Genomic DNA, 13,229 nt, shown 5'->3' on the forward strand with positions numbered 1-13,229 from the left:
GTTCTCTTTTTGGGCAATTTTTTCGACTGGCTGCACATTAAAGCTTTAAATGGATTTTGTTGGGGTGAAAAATGTTGGGTTTTGGATAGAAAATTGAAGGTAATTGTTTCTCAATGAAAGCTTTACATGCAATATCTTTAAACTCAAACAGCACAGCTTGTTCACTAGGGTAAATTGACCTATAAAGCGTAAGATGCAAAGTTGCTCTAAAGACACCGTGACGGTTGATTTTGAATCATTTTTGCATTGAAAACGAGGTTTGGTTTAATTTTCTGCTCGGAATAGTAGTCCTGTTGTGCCATAAATTTCTAAATCTAATTTATGCCAGATTGTTGGGCTTGGTGGCCTGCGGGCACACAGTTAAGGTTATTCTGGGTATTTAGTTGGACCAATGAATCAACATTTTGATCTTGAAATTTTCTAAGAATCTGAACATTAACATGTTCTAAGCTTCTTATTTTTTAACACAGAAACAGGTCAAATTTCACAATTCTATCTTGTGCATTAAGAATGTAGTCAGTAGCAACTAATAAGGTTATTTTGCCGAAGCAACAAATAATTTCCACAAAAATTCTAAATCTTAGTTCCGAATAGCACAAGACGGTTTATCAATCCAAAATCCGGGACCAGATTTGCTTAACTCTTGTATCTTGATGGATTAGCACTGCGGATGTTTAGGACTGGATTTTTGAACGATTAATCGACTTTGAGTGATAGCACAACCAACAAGCTTCAAATCATTGAATTTTAAAGCCTAACACCCACCATGCTTCTAAATAATCCAAATTATATTCACAAAAAAACATCAACAAAATTATTCAAATGAGTTCAATTTATTTAAAAATAAGGAAATCCTCTAAATTCTCTCTGATTCCAAATCGACAATCAAATCATTCAATTAATCCAATAAACTCCCGATAATAATCAGCACAAAATTTTGATAACACAGTGATAATACACACGATAATTATTATTATTTATAGCAGCTGCGTGATTTATTTGTCACAATCTAATTTGCATAAAATTCAGCATGTATTTTTATCATTTTTATTCAGTATGAATACGAAAAATAGCTTTAAGAGAAATAGCATCGTAAAACTGAATTTCAGCTTTAAACTTGCTATTTGATGGAAAAGTTTACACGAAGAAAAATTATTCAAAATTTATATTGAAATCTTATTCATTGAATTTTGAGCTAAAATATGCAGATTGAGATAAAACCAGACGGTTTTCTACGAATAACAAAATGATTTCCAGTGATTGTACGTAAATTCAATTTGTTTAACAAAATTAGTTATTGGAATTTGAGTAAGTGCTGAATTTGGATTATTTATGGCATGCTTTAGCGATTGTTTTGTGAAACTTTAATGGAGAATTAGATTGGATTGATGATAGGTCTGGAAAATTAGCTTAAGAGTGTGTTTAGAGTCATATTTCTTACTAAGAAGAGCGATTAGAGCATTGGTTTACAGCTTGGTTGTCGCAGCACACTAGTGTGTCACTAAATATGCTTGATGATGCCATGAACCCCACACTGAGTACGGTTTTGGTCGAGACTTTCGACTTATGTATGCCGAATGTTGCCCAACACTGGACTAGAACTTCAAAAATTCAAAAAAATCGAGTTTTGGATTTGAAAAGTCAGCAGAAAGGATTAGGAGTCACTTGAATACTACGCATTACTCAATCAACCCCCCATCTTCAATATTCCCCCAACAATCCTGCAAAAATCCCCTCAATCTCTCTCAAACTCAATAGTTATACCTCCTACAATATATTTACACAATCTCACATAAAAAACTAAATTATTTTCTACAAGAATTTTTAAATAAAACTGTCAGGAAATGATCCCTAGGAGCACATTAACAATTTTTTTTTATATAGAGCTCAATGTAAGTACTGAATTTTTAATATTTTATAAGAAAGCATAAAGTACTCTTACTTCCTATTGCGAGAGCTACAATAATTTCCTTTCCTTAGCTACTTTTTCCGGAAAAATATGAGGATGTTTATGAATCTTAAATAATGAAGCTTAAACATAAGATAAAGTAGAGGAATCTGTTCATAAGAAGGGTAAAATTTTTAATATGTTTTTTGAGGAAATAAGGTAGTCTCGGGAGTGTATTTGGCAGTGTTTTGACATTGACCGAGTGTGTTGGATGATTGTTGAGTAGCAAAGGAACTTGATTTGATGGATCTTTACGAACTGTGTCATCTAATGATTCTAGGAATGGTTTTGTCAAAATTTCTCAATTGCGACATACTTAATCCTTTAAAAAAAACAAAGGTTTTGAGTCGAGCTTGAGAATATGAAGATCTTTTAAGCACAGGTATAGCTCTTTGTAGTTTAAGAATCTCTAATTTAGTGTCTCTTGCCCTGAGATATTCCCGGTATGCTAATCCTAGTCATACCGACAACACTCTATTTAATCAATAAGAGATCGGCCTCTGCTGAGATTTGATTCCATATTCTAATAAAGGATAGACTGGTCAGTCTGCTAATAGGTTTGTTGTCAAACTACTCGACCCATACGACCTTATTTGGTATTGGCAAATTTGCCTAAATTTGACTCGTGAACGACTAAAGAGCTCTTGAAAGGAACCTGTAGAAAAAGACTGTATTGCACTAATTTCGAGTACCATGTGCAGGAGGCCATGGACCAAATTTATATGTACGACCCGCGAAAAATGTAAGTAAATTAGGTTTTATATCCCAAATCCCACTTCACAATACCTCATATCCCTATAAATAGAACGTCATTTATAACCCCACTAAACACATTCCATCTTGATTCCAACTAAATTTCATTCACAAAGTGATCCCATTTATCATCAATCCATCACCTCAACTCCATCCATTTTACTTTTGAAATAGAACTGGAACATAACATTTGATTTACAAAAATACGCTAAAAATCATCGACATCAATCATAAAATAATCATATTGGATGATATGAGCGGGAAAAAAGGGAAACAAATGTATATGTTTATCCCCTCCCTTCTCGGAATTGCATACATATATATTCCTACTTTATTTGATGTGCTTACATATATTGTTGTGAATATGTAGAGTAGTGGTGGGCAACCTGTGTACTGCGATACACTATACAATTCTTGGAAATGCTATGAACCGTATGCAGTGTGTGGTTTTGGTTGAGGTTTACCACTAAGGTGTGCCGCGAAATATAAAAGGTTTGGAATCCCTGCTATGGAGTGATCATACACAACAGTACTTCTGTGTTGTAAAAAAGAGTAATATTTGATTTACAAAAACAAAATGAAATTGTAAAAAGGGGAAAAAAAAATAAAAAAAAAATGTTTTACATTAAAAAAGTTTTTCATTTTTCTTCGCAGCATTTCCCTGACATTTGATGTTCAATGCTGGGATGAAAGTTTCAGTCTAAATAAAATAAAAAGTTGCATGCAAAGAAATATACATTCGAATGACGAGCTTGTCACTGCCTGTCTTTCATTCTCAGAAAGTTTCATTCCCCACACACCAAACTTTTATTTCCAGCTATTTACCAAAAGGAAGATTAAAATGAAATATGAACGAAATCAATTAATTCTTAAAGTGTCAGTTAGCGTCAATGTTCCTATTCGCATGTAAATTATTACCGCCAAGTACGAAATATCGCCATAAATTGTGCTATTATGTAATCTTATTGTAACATTTTATAACGTCATGAGTTCAAGCACTAAGAAATAAAATAACAGACGTAGTCGAACAAACGGCTGTCTGTTAAATCACTTCTCTAGCTCGTTCCATTTCATAAAAATTAATGTGAGTAAAAAATGACTCCTGAAAAATGGAAAATGATTCCTTTAACTAATAAATTCTAATTTAGAGGGGTGACGCAATTTCAAATGACAGCAGAATGTTCAGTTGACCAAATGAGGGAAGTGTAAAATATGGAACTTATGAAAGCTTTTTAAAAAGCTTTGGAGTGAATAGAGCGCATTTTGGAGAGTATGATTCAGGATAGAAGATACAGGGTAGGTAAGATAGGATACAAGGTGGGAACCATCATCTCAAGTTTATGCTTATGGGATTGCATGATAAAGTTGGAAGAACAGAAGATACTGCGATACTGATTCAGGATAAAATTTATTTGGCTTTAATCCAGGATAGAGCAGATATTCGAGTCTAATAGCATACTAAGAGCAGGTTGAGAGCCGGATTCTCATTAGTACCCTAGTGTACATAAAAGTCATACTCTCTAGCCTCTCTAATTTACTATATTCATTATAATACTAGAGAATTCGCTCTAGACTAACACGGTGAAATGGTAGAGCATTGGCTATACGTGCCAAAGTCCTGGTTTCAATTTCAAGTCATGTCGAATTTTGAAAGCTCCTTTTACATTTTATCGTTCACTAGTTATAAAGCTCAACTCGTGAGTTGGGTGTAGTTTTGAAGCCTTTAGCACATAATGTATTTCCGTTGCTAGGTATGCAAGGATAAACTAGTATCTGGATGATTTACAGATGTTATATTCCAGGGGACACCAGGGATTTTAATGTACTCGTGCCCTTGCAATGTGCAGACCTAATAAATGTAGGCCTAAAGTGTGTGATCCTAGAGATATTATTGATCGCAGTGCTTCCAGTTCATAAAGCTGGATGAAACACTGCCTGATTACCATCTTCAGAGCAACCCATATGCCCTAACTACCCTTAAAGCAATTCATGATATTTAAGAATTTACAGCCAACCAACAGAAACTCATCAACAAAATCATAATTTCATTCTACAAAAACCCCGTCACTAGAAAAATAAGTCATAAGTATTAAAGAACATGAAAGATATGGAAGAGAAGAGACAAGCGGGAAAAGTAGGAGAAACAATAGATAAGCTTCATCATGATAAATGATGTATGAATGGTATCATTCTGTCGTTGCTGCTATCTTTTGCTCTTTCTATTTTTATAGATTTGCTCATAGGACAATGTCAAAATAAGAATCACGAGACAGAACGAAGAACGAAGGCAGGAAGAGACAAAGTAAGAAAGAAAAAAAGAATATAGCAATGAAGCTAACAGAAACTTTTGGTATTAATAAAGTTTGTACAGAAAAAAAAGTCCAATAAATCATGCGTCAGCAGTTTCAGTTACAATACATAGCCAAAGCACCTAATTGAATTTTTTTTTTCTTTCTTGTCCATTTTCAATCTAATACGAACAAGTGTGAATGGAACGACAGAAATGATCCCTAATCATCTTCAGGCCAACCATTTAACCACAAATTGTCTGTCATATTGGAAACGGAACAAAAAGGAACAAATCAAAAGAAAATGATATATTTAATGTGCTAAACTTTTTGGTTTTTCAAGAATAACTTTCTATTTTTAGACTTGACCATTCAAATTTATACATTTTTTGGCCGTATCTCACTCCAAACTGTTTGTGGCGATCGTTAGTCAGCATTTGGTGCTGCTAAGACTGTTTAGTTTTTCGGATGAAAGCTTTTTATGTGATTTGAAAACTGAAGTAATTGTGAGAATGTTGAGGAGGTGTGGAAATGAAAATTTATTGGACCTAAAAATAAATGTTACAATTTTGGAACTGACTGGGGAATTGTAAAGAATTTGACCTTTTACGAGAGGGTGGGATGTTGATTTCTGATGAAAATAATTAGATTGGTGTTGGGGTATTGTGGCTATTTTGGGAATTTTGGGAATATTTTGAAAATACGGAGGTTTTAACGAAAATTGTGGAAATGACTTCATTGTCAAGGCAACTCCGTAAAGTCCGAACTCCCAAAAAAAGTGTAGTTCAGACTCCATTGGAGTAGGAGGCGTCTTTTTGGACTATCAAATTCTAGATTCCCAAAGTTCTTGTTACTTTGATCTGGGAGGTTGCTAGAATTTTTTGAGGTTAGAATCCATCGTGCGTTTTACAAAAATTGAAGCAAATTGAGGAATTTTTCTCAAAAATGAGGGTATCGACCCCCAAATAAGAGTTGATTCGCAGGTTTATACTACAAGTAAAAGTAAAAAGTTTCCCATATCGACGAAAGTCTTGCAGGAGTTATCTGCATTACGGCTATCTCCGAAAAGGGCCATCAATGGAAGGCGGGCCACTACGAAAGGGGTCACTTGGATAATGCAGCCACCAACTGAAAAGCGATCGGCGAAAAGCGACAACCAACAGAAGGTGGATTGGTAAGCGTAAAATCCCGGCTTTCGCCATATCTGCCACTTACCCAACTGAATACTTCTCTAGTTCAGGCTCTTACTTTGGTTTCTGCCACATCCACTTCAAACCCCTCATTCAATACACCTCCTATCTAACTCTATTTTCAAACCCCTACATCCTCCAAAAAAACACACATTATCTCTAATTTACACATGAAAAATATTAAATCTGATTAATGAATTTTTCTATCAGCTCAATGAATTCATCAACAACAAAAGGCCAAGAGTTAAGCAAATAATTTCATTTCATTTGAAAAGAGAGATTACCGCATTAAGATTCGCAAATACGAAAAAAAGGAACGAAAAATAATTTACATAAAACATTTCAAGATAATAATCTTGTTTACTAACTGCTTGAATTCTCTCAACACCTTTTGCATGCTTTTTACCCCTTTAATTCCTATAACTAAATAATGTTTCTAATTCTCCTGGTTCAGTTCCCTTTTTTTTCTCCTTCTAATTTATTTTGTGTGTGAACATTAATTCTGATAGCTATGAATGCTTTATCGTACCTTAACAAATCGCATTAAAGCGTGGACGTTGATGGTTTCGCACTGTGCAAACAGACGAAAGAAAGGAAAATTTCAGAAACAAAAGAAGTGAACATTGAAAAAAATTCTGTTGCTACATAAACCTTCACCATAATGGTTTCATTAAGGAAAGCCAAAAGCTCCTTATATTGAGTACAATATAGAGAGAAAATGAACATATATGTTGGATATACTTACATACCAAAATTACAGTATGTTTTTGTGCAAAAAAAATAATATAAAATAACAGAAGGAGAGAATAAACATAATCAAGCTACGTGGAAAGTAAATCGCTCATAAGTATGAGCGCGTGTCTTAATAGCAGTTAATGTCGAATGGCAGGAGGAAGAAAAATGTAGAAACAGGGAAGGAATAAGAAAGCATATAAAAACATTTCCCGAAATAAGAAGAGGCTTGAGGAAGTGGGATTAATAAAAAATAGGAACTATTGATGACTAAAGCGCATTTTTGATAGATTTTTGAAATTTAACGGTTTTTAATAATTTAAATTTGAATAATTAGATTTTAGTAACTTTTAGGGGTTAGCAGGCCAGCAGTTTTGGAACAATAAGATGCCTGAACTAAAAGATACAGCCGAAAAAGGGATTGTAATATTTGAAATGATTTTAGCAAAATTCTAAAAATTCAAAATAAAATTGACCGTTTGAAATTTTATCAACCGTTAATTTTGCTATATGCCTACCTAAGTGGCACCATACGACGATCCGCATTTTATGACTCGAAATCCGTCTTCATAGTGCCACAAGAGCAACTTCTTGTCTTACTATTAACACGGCGACGTAGAAGTGCCCTAGTATACACTTTGTGCTGTTCAGACTCATATCAAAAGACAAATTTGAACATTTTATCTATCCTAATGATGCCAGCCATCCAAACATATCTCAAAACCCACTCAATGATCTCTAAAAATCCGCTCCTAACTCAAGCAAATAACAAAATTGTGAAATGAACTGAAAAGTGATTCTTACAGCACACTTAACATTTTTGACAAATATTGTCCCTAATATTCTATTTCATTATATCCGAAATTCGCAGATTGGACGCAAAGCTACTGCAATTTTTCATCATATTTACTATATTTATTTTTCATTAACTTTTTATGTCTAATTTATTGTGACATTCAATTTCTAAATTATTATTAATTGTTTCCCTCAAACATTTCTTGTTCATGCCGTTGCCATTTTTTTCTTCTTGTTTAATGATTCTAAAGGGAGTTATGGTTTATGTATTGTAAACACATTATTCTATTCTTTTTTCACACAATAATTTATACTCATTCTTTTGACATTTATCATAATGCGTCATGTTTATTGCTTTAAATTGTTTGGAAAAGGTTCAGGCATATTGGACTCTCTGTTGAGGAAGTTTGATTTGAAAAATTGTGTTAAGCATCAACAATTTTGTTGATGGAGAAGGTGAATGGAAAGTTTCTAAGGAGATTTCAGATTTATGCTTTGGGGCTCTGATTTCAAGAAAAAGAAAATTTTATCTTTTTCAACGCTTTTTGAGTGAAATTTTGGATTGTTTCAGAAATGTTCAGATTACTAATCTGTTTGAGCAGATTTCCGCACTTATCATGATGTTTTTGTAAAGTGGGGATATTGAGCTCTGTCTCTTAGATACTGAGGAAATCGATCAACAAATAATCAATGATCAGGGATTCGATTTGACCTAAGGACAGTCCATTAAACTTTGATTTTCGATGAATGTTTTAGCTTTAGGCCACTATGTTGTTCATACCTCCTTATCACTTGATTAATTTGGATAGTTCACCCTAATAAGGAGCATAAATAACTCCAAAATAGAGTGTTCGGAAATTTGGGAGTTCGGACTCTAAAATTCCAAAAAGTCATCTCAACTATTGAGTTCGAGATTCAAAACTATGCCTTATGACAAAATAGTACATAAATTGCTAAATGGTAATACACCAAAATTGCACTGACCATGTGGTGGACTGTTTCGAACTCGAGAAAGTGTATAAAATTTCGAACTTGTCACCTCCAAAGCAAATGATCCGCATTCGGAACGAAAGTCTTGACCGAAGTTCATTACCGTCCTACGCCATGTTACTTCATGACCTGCCTTTGCCCATTAAAAGCTCACAATACTTATTAAAAGCTCACATTAAATAATTTAACCATCCAATCTCATCCCTCAAAACCCCTTCAAATTCAAAAGATTTATTTTTTCACACAACCTTATCGATAAACCCCAAAACAAAAAATATTTAAAAACTGCCCCAATCTACGTCACTAATTTAAACGTATTCCTTTTTTCATGATTACATATTTCACACTTTCCAACCACCCCAAACACATAATCAAAGTCTAATCGACTAACCTGTTAGAGAAAAAAAGTATTATTTAACACATTCATTTAAGAAAGGCAGCACAATGGATTGAAATGAAAGGAAAAAAGAGAGAGCTTTTAAGCTCGCCGCACCTCAACCGTATTATCAATCGGAAATAATAAAATATCATGAAATGTTTAGTTTTTTGCTTACCAGCCTTTCCGACATTGAATTTAGCACCAATCCATAAATTCCTAATGAATGAAAAAAGTCGTCGATATAGAGGCCGTTGCTTAATGCTTCGTCGCTCGGATGCTTTTTCGACATCAACACTTTCATCATGTGTATTACAGTGTTGATTTGCTCGATGAATTGTATTATTATTATTATTATTATTACTATTATTGTTACTATCATTACGATTATTACTATTTGTTACTTCATTTGCATTACTACTAATATTGCGACTGCAATTAATTTGGCTTATGAGCTCCTCGGCATTCAATTGCTCTGGATAACGATTCTCACGATGTGATGGAACATTGTCCTTATAATTTACTTCAATTGCCAGCGGTTCCGGTGGCGTTGAAGTGCTACTACTTGTCGATTTCTTTTGCTTTACATGACCCATAATTTATTATGTCCACTATTGTATATAGGATGTACACTTGATGATCACAATTTTGACTTCATTTATCAAATTCTATAAATTGTTGGATATACTAGTGGAATTTTTATAATCGGAATGACTTTTTTTTTTTTATGGGAATTTTTTTATATTTTATATTTTTTTCACCTTTTATATTCGTTGTGTGTCATTAAAGCAGGTTAATTACATGCCGTGCTTACATTTTTTTTATTCTTAACTTTTTCCTTTTCTCCTTTTTATGGCATTTGACATTACAGAACACGAGCACATGAATATATACATTTTTTAACTATCACATCTTATATGATGACTAGATGCTCTATGGTTCCGATGCTACTCTTTCATATATTTTAGATATTTCAGCTATGATGTAAATTATCATAATTTCTCTTCATTTCTGATCGCTTTCATTCGATTTCCTACATTCCATTTAAATTAATATTTAATTTTTCTTTACTCATCTGTTATTATTGGATGTTGGGGGAATGAAGGGATTCAAGAAAGGCAGAGGAAAAAGATAATAAATGGAAAGAAAAGAACGAGAATAAAAAAGGGTTAGATGATAGGTATATTAATTGTCCCAGGGCTATGAATGAATTCAGAGTTGGAAATTTAACGTTTGAGGTTCGATTGGCTCAACCAAGGACTTAGCTTGACTTGACCTTGAAGTTCTTTGAATATTGCAAGGTATCTTCATAGCAAAGTCAATTAACTTCTAATGTTTGCAGCATAACAGAGCTCAAAGTCTACTTTCTCCATATAAAATCAGAGTCGATTTCAAACTCTGCTTTACAGGTCTAACGGTTGCAAATAAGGCTTATAGCAGTGCTAATTAAACTATGCTCGACAGCATATTCGAGATTCTCAAAGTCTCGGTTTATGCAATTCCAAAGACTGGCAAGTCATGGTATATTGAGAAACTATGCAACATTTATCGTAAGAAGTACGACAAAATGGCGAATTCACACTAATTTAGTGGTTCGGATTAACCTGGACTGAAAGCTTGACTACTCGTAATATTAAGGGTTCTCCTGAACTCAAAATTAAAAGATTAGTTTCTCTAATAAAAGCCTTAATCTAAAACAGCTAATTTCGTAACGTTCGAGACCCCAGACCACCTCTACTCGTGATTTCTTTGTCCTTGTTCTTTTTGTGGTCGTTCAGCTATTGCATGAAGATATTAGATGGGGTTTTAAAACGACATTTTTGTGTGATGTCTTTTTCGAGATGTACAATCTAGCGAAATGTGTCGAAATCCACTTTCAGGGTAACTTCGTGTCTTACATCTAATACGACGTCGTAACACTACCCTTCCGAACACGTTGTGCTTATCGGGTAAGTGAACAACTCCTTATCCATATTCAAATTATTTATTTAAATTCCAACTCTGAATAAATCACTGTAGCTCTGGTGTGAATAAAAAATATCCATGGCATCAACTTTCATGCAAATATTTACTTTCGAATATTTAACGGAATAATAAAAAAAGGCTCCTTTTAATGGCTCCGTTGATTGACTTTTATTATGATTATGTTTTATATGGCTCTAGGCTTATAGCATATTAAACTAAAAATAATACTAATGACACACTTTCCATAATGAAAGCAATATGGATGACATTCAGATTTAATTGCTGTTGTTGAGAATATTATGGAAATTTTTTGATATGTTAAGCTTTTCTGGGTTTACGTCTATCGCATAATGTTATGTAAAATTTGAAGGACGTATTCATTTACAATTTTTTTCTTATTTTTAGAAATCATAAACGTCATTTGTAACTTAAGATTCATATTTGAAAGTAACAAGTTGATATGTTGTCGTCATTTCAATACAGCTGACATCCGAATTGAATTTCATGCCACGAAAATCGATAAAAATATTATATCTATGCATAAATCATCAACTGAATCAGTGAATTTTCTCGATGAGAATATTTTTGTAGATTGTCATGCAATTGTTGAAATATTTTGAACGTGATTTTTGTGACGTGAGTTTTGTGGGATGTGAAATTTTGAATTTGGGTGTCATGTTGCTTTAGTAAGTCATGGGTTGATATGGGATTCAACAAAATATTCCAACAAAATTGCGGTTTTAAAATTAACAAAACAACTCGAAGTTCTAAAAATTGGTGAATTTGAATAATTGCTCCAAAATTAGACAAAATAAGTCAAAGCTCCAAAATTTGATGAATTTGAATTGTTGCTTCAAAATTAGACAAAATAAGTCGAAGCTTCAAAAATCGATAAATTTGAATCGTTGCTTTAAAAGTAGACAAAATAAGTCGAAGCTCTAAATATTGATGAATTTAAATCATTGCTTTAAAATAACACAAATTGAGTCAAAGCTCTAAAAATTAATGAATTTGAATCGTTGCTTTAAAATTAAACCGTAATTTTAAAAGTTTATTAATAATCGCGTCAATTTTAAGACTATTTAAATTAAGTCATTACCTTAAAATGACTCATAGCTTCTTTATTCACTAAAATAAGTCATCGCTTCAAAAAGTATTCAAATAAAGTCATTGATCAATATTCTACCAAACATTGTTGCTAGTTCTTTCAAAAAAATCTCGCAAAAATGCCAACAAATTCACAAAAAATTCCAAAACAAAAATTCTTCTCATTCCTCGCTGCTTCTTCTCTCAAAAAACAAGCTAAATATGACAAACATGAATCTATCAGCATCACAACTGAGAATAAATTTCGCACATGTGTTGCATGCTTTATATGAAACGTAATATTTATCTAGCTTCTTCTACATCTCTTGTGAGTTGACAGAAAATGAAAAAAAGGCAAAATAAAAAAATATTCAAAGAGTTATCTTCATGAAGACATGAAAGGTAAACATTGCTTAATGTGAAGTCATAACAAAAATTCTTGACAGGATAGATTTTCAAAAAAAAAAACTTCACATTCATTTAGTGCTCTTGGCAAAATAAACAATAGAGTAAACAATGGCTTCGGTTGAGTAGATTTTGCCGTAAGGCTAAAAATGATTGCTTTAAGTCTGCCAAAAAAAAGAATTGTCGAATTTTGAGGGGGAGAAAATGTTGAAAAGTTTTGTGGGAAAATTCAACGAAAGCTTTTAGTGAAATGTATTGGAAATCCTGCCATTAAAAATTAATTAATCATTTGGTGTAAATGAAATGAGCTTTTATCTCAATTTCAACATCTTTTGTTCCCTTTTTTCGGGATTATTTAAAATTCTGTGATTTTTTGAGGATCTTTAAACAGCAGGATTGCAATTAAAGTGTAGTATTTGTTATAATATCACTTTGATCAGCAGAATGGCTGACTGAGGAGTGAAATATCTTCAACAAGACTTCGTAGAGAGCTAGGATTTGAAGCAGTAGCTCTGTGCCATTGAGTTACTGGATAACCAATTAGTTTAGTAGCTTAAAACAATGGAAAAGTGCTAAAATTATTGATTTTTAAATTTGAAGTGCACAAACACGTGAAATTTAAACTTCGAAAATTTAAAAAAAAATTTGCTGTTACTTTTTGAAAATAATTTACCCGTTATTTATTGATCAATTACGAATTG

The 13,229-nt window shown here is 32.9% G+C and overlaps 1 protein-coding gene across 1 annotated transcript in view; it reads right to left on the minus strand.

Moving 5' to 3' along the window:
- Window positions 1–10,041, minus strand: part of LOC139087996 (Kv channel-interacting protein 4-like) — a 72,328-nt gene extending 62,287 nt beyond the window's left edge. The window contains exon 1 of the mRNA XM_070636978.1: window positions 9,251–10,041. Coding sequence (XP_070493079.1) covers window positions 9,251–9,668 — 418 coding nt within the window. The 5' untranslated portion in view covers window positions 9,669–10,041. The remainder of the gene's footprint in view (window positions 1–9,250) is intronic.
- Window positions 10,042–13,229: the final 3,188 nt, after the last annotated feature.

This window comes from Chironomus tepperi, unplaced genomic scaffold (genome assembly GCF_022539635.2).
Source record: "Chironomus tepperi strain 1889 unplaced genomic scaffold, CSIRO-AGI_Ctep_v1 contig_159, whole genome shotgun sequence".
Taxonomy (NCBI): domain Eukaryota; kingdom Metazoa; phylum Arthropoda; class Insecta; order Diptera; family Chironomidae; genus Chironomus; species Chironomus tepperi.